Genomic DNA, 5,937 nt, shown 5'->3' with positions numbered 1-5,937 from the left:
GTTCTCAGGGGAGCAGAGAAACCGATTGCCCCCAGGAGGGAGAGGGTAAGACAGTAGAGCTCTCTCCCAGGCAGATGACACCAGAGCTGACCCCAATCCCCTTCAGTCTCTTTGACTTCTTGCCTCTGTTATTCTGTTATATCCACACATCCATACCTGGGTTTCACCTCCTGGCAACCAGCCAAATACCCTCCCCCAATCTATGTCCTTCCACACTCTCATTGCCGGTGTCATTCTCAAGGGAAGAGTACAGAGTATGTGCCAATTTGCTCCATGAATCCACTTAAAGAACAAAACTATGTGAAACTAGCAGAAAAAAGGGAGGCAAAACTGCTCAAAAGGGGTAGCCTTAATGAATCACACATAATACACTATAATTTTAATTATTAGAACTTTTAAAAACTTAAAATGTTTTTGACATTGTAAAACTCAAGCAGGCTTTTTTACACAAATGCTTTTTTGTCCTAAAAGTGTTAAAAAGAGTAACGAACATCTCGAAGATGGCTAAAACCATCCCACCCCTATAAAATGTCATCTTTCATATACATGTGAGGAAGACTGAATGCACAGCTAACTCACTGGCTGTAGGTCAAGTGCCCTGCTCTGGAGTAAGCACTTGGCAGGCGTGATGGGATCTGTGGTGTCAGCAGCAGCTACACAGGTGTGATGTGAACTGTCTCATCAACTTGCAACAGGTGTTTGACTACCACCACACCTCTCGGCAGGCCAGCCTCCCTGGACACCCACCACCCTGAAGTTCCCTGCCCCCAGCATCCTCTGTCACATCACCACACACACGCCATTCTGGCTGTACCACATTTGTCCTGCCCTCACCAGGGTGATGTTTTTCTTCTTCTCAGCAGAGGACACTGGCCACCAGGACGTGCTAGGCTCCAGCTGCTCATGAGGCTCCTGCTGCTCTGGCTGCTCTAGCTCCCGCCGCCTCCTGTCCCTGTTGTCTACATCCTACATGTGAGAAGGGGGACCCAGTGAGTGTCCCTCCAAATGCAACAGCCCTGAGATGGCATCTCCTTCCCACCACCTTCGTCCTGACCCTCTGCCCACCCATATACCCCAGCCCCATAACACCCTTCCCAGAGTCTAACCCTCCCACCCTGCTTCAGTGGCCCCCATCCACCCTGCCTAAGCCTCACCAGGCGGAGGATGTTGGGCCTGGGAGAACAGAGCCCCTTCGGCCCAGGCCCCTGCCCGCCCTCCAGCTCCACCCGCATGGGGTACAGCAGCCACTTTCCGTTGGCAACCTCGTGGGGCCACATGATGTTGAGGAACGCAGAGCCCAGGGTATTGAGCGACTGGCCCTGGTTGGAGACCTGCGGGGACAGGGAGTGTGAACAGAGAGAGCTCAGTTTCTAAGCAGAGATGGAGGAGACAAGAGCTGAGGGGAGGGCCTTAGGAAGCACAGTTTCGACAAAGACGTAAGATCCCAGACCCAACCCTGCACCATTCTCCACCCACCTCGAAACCAGGGAAACCTGGAGATGTCACTAGGAGGTGTAGGAAGGCCCCGGCCAGCCAGGGCAGAGTTTTGGGAAGGAACATCAGCTCTCCTCACATGTCCCCCCACTCTCCAGCTGAGGCCTCTGACAGAGAAGCTTCCCCGAGCTCTCATGGCCTCCCCAGAGCAGCAGTTGAGATGTCCAGTCAGGGATGACCAGGAAAAAGTTAGTTGAGGCCTCTACACAAACTCCTGCCCACAGCCGAGGTCCAGGAGCAAGGAGAAGCCTCGAACTTGCTGGACCACCAAGCTGCCATACAGGAACACTTACCAGGAACACTTACCGTGACCTCATACTTGACCTTGCTGCCCACATCCCGCTCAGACCGCATGGCGCTCTCGCCCCGTACCACGCCAGAGAAGAAGAGCTGCTGGGGAATGGCCACCCTGGAAAAGAAGGGCCAGAACAAGAACTGAGGAGGCCTGAGGCCTGATGGAGGGTCAGGAGGAAGAGCCCAGGCCTGGGCTTGGGGGTGGCGATAGCTGCCCCGCCAGCGCAGGTGCTCACCGGGGCAGGGCTTACCCCGTGATGGATAGTGGCAGCTCAATGAAGACACGGGCCCGGGCAGAGACGGGATGCAGCTCCTGCTCACTGATCCTGGCATGTGGGCAGGGACAGGCGTGGGTAGCAGACACAGACCCCACCTCAAGGGGTCAGGGGAGCCACTTACAGGTGGACATTAATTCTACTGCCCCCAACCTCACCCACTCCAGCCCTGCCAGGCTTACGTGGCCAACAGCAGCTCCACCTCCAGCTCCGTGGTCTCAATGGTGATCCCTGAGGTGCTGAGGATGAGATAGAAGGTGATCTAGGACAAGGGTAGAGTGAAATTTGGGTCAGGGGAGGCCAGGGTCTTGAGGAGAGGTCAGGGGTTAGAGGTCACTCAGATAGGGATAAGAGCAGAGTGCCAACCTGGGCGTCTCTCTTCATGGGGTTCCCCAGCTCACACTCAACATGGGAGGCATTCTCATTGGACAGGCACAGTGGCTTCTCCTGGAGTAAGGAAAGAAGGAGAAGTCACTTTGGGTTACCGAAGCCCCGCAAGACCCCATGAACCCCACCAAGGTCCTCACCGCAGGATCCAGGGCCCGCACTCCTGAGTAGTGCAGAGAGGCAGGGAGGCTGACCAGGAGCTGGGCTTCATGGGCATCATCCCCATCGGCCTGAGGCTGGGCTGGGTCCGAGGGCAGGTTGGTAACCTTCAACTCCAGGCCAATGACAGGCTGCCCGCTCAGTGCAAACAGGGCTGTTGTCCCATCCACATCCCTGGAGGGTCAGATCCCACTTACTCTGAAATCTGAACACCCCCTGCCTCTCTCACTCCTGCGGCGGGCCTTCACTCCCTGAGCCTCTGCACCCACCAGTCCAAGCCTCAGGTCTTCTGATACTCTAGAGAGATCTAGACTGGGAGCCAGGGGACTTCCATTCTGGACCCAGTAGCACACCTGACTCGCTTTGGGCAAGTAACTTAACCTCTCTAAGCCTCTATTCTCCATCCATGAAGTGAGACTAATAATAATTCCTATCTCACAGGGTTGTGAAGACTAAATAGTGAGATGTATGGAAACTGCATTGGGAAGGATTGTTATTCCTAACCAGAGGAGCGCCTGTGGCATGTCGCTGACCCTTATCCTGCAGTCTTCTGAGTTATCAGCAGGTCCTCCCCAGCCTTCCATCCTCCCTCTGCAGGCTCAGCCCCTCCCTCTGCCTAGACCTACTGAAGGGGCTTCCTTCCATTCCTTGAACTCTTGCCTGCCCACCCCACCTGCTCCCTTGCTCCCCCTCACATGGGCAGAGGCTGGAATTCTGTATCGCTGACCCGGGCACAGAAGCGGGCATGGACCAGCTGTAGATTGCTCTGGCATATCTTATCTTCACCACAGCCTTGCTTCAGGAAGTGGATCTAGGGAGAGATTTGAGGAGAGGGTCATTCCTAGGGGGCGGGACAAGGGGCAAATATGTCACTAAGGCACATGGTGAGGTAGAGTACCACAGGATTACACAACCTGGGTTCAACTCTCAGATCTGCTGCTTACTGGCTGTGTAACACTGAGCTTGTCACATAACCACTCTGAGCTGTGTCCTCATCAGTAAAATGATGGGAAAATTATGATGCCATGGTAGAGACTAGCAGGCTAGTCCACAGTGAGATCACATTTTCCCAGCTTTCCTCACATGTAACTGAGTTCCAGATTTAAAAGGTGAAAAGAAAGTAAAGAGTGCCACTTCAGAACTGGCCATGAGAATCATACCAGGAGCTTCCCGCTGACCGGTATAAAGATGATCCAAGGACCTTGGGGGCCACATTTTACGATGGCAGACCCCCATCAGTCTGGGCCCCTGAGATGACTACATGGAATCAAGGAACACTGTCCCTTCTGACTAAGAGAATATGGCCCTTTGGTGGACCATTTTCCATTTGGGGGTCTACCTACTACAGTACCTAGAGATATCAGGAACTACTGGAATAACATGTGAAAGAACTTTACAAGCTATGAATGAGTGTCACTGCTGAGGGGCCATGATCATCGCCCCTCCCAGCTCCTCCTTCTAGGCTAAACCAGAATACATGCTCGCCTCTGCCCGCTGGGTGCTGGGCTGGTGGGCATTGAGAATGGGGGCCACTAGAGGCAGCCCCTGGCCAGGAGCCTGTCGTCGGAGCCGAGGGGTCTGGAGGCTATAGGACAGAGTCACCACAATGGCCCGAAGCTTGTCTTTGACGTTCTCCTGGAAAGGGAAAAGATGGACATGGATACAAGAACAATCCCCAGGCCTCAGCCCTGCCCACAGCCCCAGCCAGACCCAGGACAGATTCTGAAACTCGGAAAGAGGCTTAAGGAGAGAGGTGGAGAACTGAGTAAGGAGAAGGGGGAACAACTGGGGTGGAGAAGAGAGGAGACCCAGGATTTAGGGCTTTCAGGACCAGATGTAACAATGGACTCCGCCATCTCCATCTCCAGGGAGTAAAAAACTTGGCAGGAAACACAAAAAAGCAACAGGTGAGGAGGAGGTTAGCCCATAAAGAAGGCTTCCCAAAAGTCAAGATTTTAGAATGAGGTGTGAATGTGTTAGGGAAGAAGCTAAGAGGAATCAAGGAAAAGAGATCATGCAATGACAACGACCCTCAGAGGCCGAGGGGTTAGTGTCCACCTGTAACTGGAACATGGTGTCTCCGCAGACTCGGTCATGCTGGTGCTTCAGCCACACGGTGCCTGAAGCTTGGTGCTTGGGGTCATCCAGGCCACGGCTCAGGAAGGTCACACGGGGGACCTGGCCCCGGAGCCTGCGGTCTGTGTCCCCATCTAACACATAATCCAGAGCTGCGGTCCATGGAGAGAAGAGAGGACCCAGTGAGCTGGGGAGCTGCTCCAATCTGACCCTGTTCCCAGAGGCCCTCCTCTCCACCTCGGAGTGAACCCTGCCTTGAAACCCAACGAGGTGGGAGGTGGGAAGGGGAACCTCACTCACCCACAATAGGGTTGTAGCTGCTGGGGACTGCAATGTAGCTGAAACAGACCCTTAGGTCCACACTGTGGGGGCAAAGGTTAGCTTCTGAGCCAAGCAAGGCTGCCCGGCCAAGTCTGAACCCTCACCCTGCCCACTGCTGCCCCAGCCCCCAGCCCCAAACTAGGCAGAGAAACGGAAAAGGGCAAGGGGCCTAGAGACCCTGGAGGCTGCCACCCAGCCTCCTTTCCCTTGGATCCCACCTCACCAGACTGAGTGGCCACCAGCACAGTTGGGCTGTTCTAGGTCGATGTTTCGTGGAGCAATAAAGACTTCATGGGAGACATGGAGGACCGGTCTGGCCCTAGGGAATGGGGAGTTGAGAGCACAAAAAACATGAGAACATGTGGCTGGGAAACTGGGGAGGTGGGCAGGCTCTTTGGCATGAGATCTGGTTCTCAAATGGGCCATGTAGCATCAGGGAGGGAGAAGGCAGAGTTGAGGCAGGGGCTCACCTGAAAAGCACAGCAGCGTCGGCCAGCGAGCCCACCAGTAGGTCAGGGTAATGATTCCCATCCACATCCAGGCCGCCGGACAGAGAGTAGCCGAAGCTCTTTATGCCCACGGCCTCGCCCTCCAGCACCTGCAAGACTTGACTGTCAGCTCCCCTCCCCACCGCTGCTGGGCCTCTGCCTCCTCCCCTGCCCTCTGCTCCTATTCCCCCTTTTCCTACCCACACCCACTCTCTCATCCCAACGCCCCTCACCTGGGAAGGTTTGACAACAACCCCTAGACTGCTCCCGTGGTAGATAAAGACTTTTCCATCCCCATCAAAGGGAGCGCCCACAGCGATATCTGCAGGCATGGGGAAAATGCAGTCAGACTGGGGGCAGGGAGTGGGGGTGCGGTGAGGGGTGACAAGGGGGTGACAAGGTCCAGGCCCCAACTTTCCCTCCGATAGTCCCATATCATATGT

The 5,937-nt window shown here is 55.0% G+C and overlaps 1 protein-coding gene across 7 annotated transcripts in view; it reads right to left on the bottom strand.

Moving 5' to 3' along the window:
- ITGA7 (integrin subunit alpha 7) overlaps positions 1-5,937 on the bottom strand; it is a 28,914-nt gene that overhangs the window by 13,331 nt on the left and 9,646 nt on the right. For all 7 annotated transcript variants that reach the window (XM_011375734.2, XM_011375736.2, XM_011375738.2 and 4 more), the window contains 14 exons: positions 5,728-5,816; positions 5,477-5,604; positions 5,230-5,325; positions 4,986-5,047; positions 4,668-4,837; positions 4,095-4,244; positions 3,305-3,420; positions 2,591-2,783; positions 2,430-2,510; positions 2,246-2,325; positions 2,040-2,114; positions 1,801-1,903; positions 1,155-1,331; positions 835-966 (listed from right to left, as the gene is read on the bottom strand). In XM_011375734.2, the coding sequence (XP_011374036.1) occupies positions 835-966; positions 1,155-1,331; positions 1,801-1,903; positions 2,040-2,114; positions 2,246-2,325; positions 2,430-2,510; positions 2,591-2,783; positions 3,305-3,420; positions 4,095-4,244; positions 4,668-4,837; positions 4,986-5,047; positions 5,230-5,325; positions 5,477-5,604; positions 5,728-5,816 (1,652 nt within the window). The remainder of the gene's footprint in view (positions 1-834; positions 967-1,154; positions 1,332-1,800; positions 1,904-2,039; positions 2,115-2,245; positions 2,326-2,429; positions 2,511-2,590; positions 2,784-3,304; positions 3,421-4,094; positions 4,245-4,667; positions 4,838-4,985; positions 5,048-5,229; positions 5,326-5,476; positions 5,605-5,727; positions 5,817-5,937) is intronic.

Source organism: Pteropus vampyrus, unplaced genomic scaffold (genome assembly GCF_000151845.1).
Source record: "Pteropus vampyrus isolate Shadow unplaced genomic scaffold, Pvam_2.0 Scaffold276, whole genome shotgun sequence".
NCBI lineage: Eukaryota > Metazoa > Chordata > Mammalia > Chiroptera > Pteropodidae > Pteropus > Pteropus vampyrus.
Note: the sequence above shows the minus strand (reverse complement) of the source record. Positions and strands in the feature narration are given on the sequence as shown.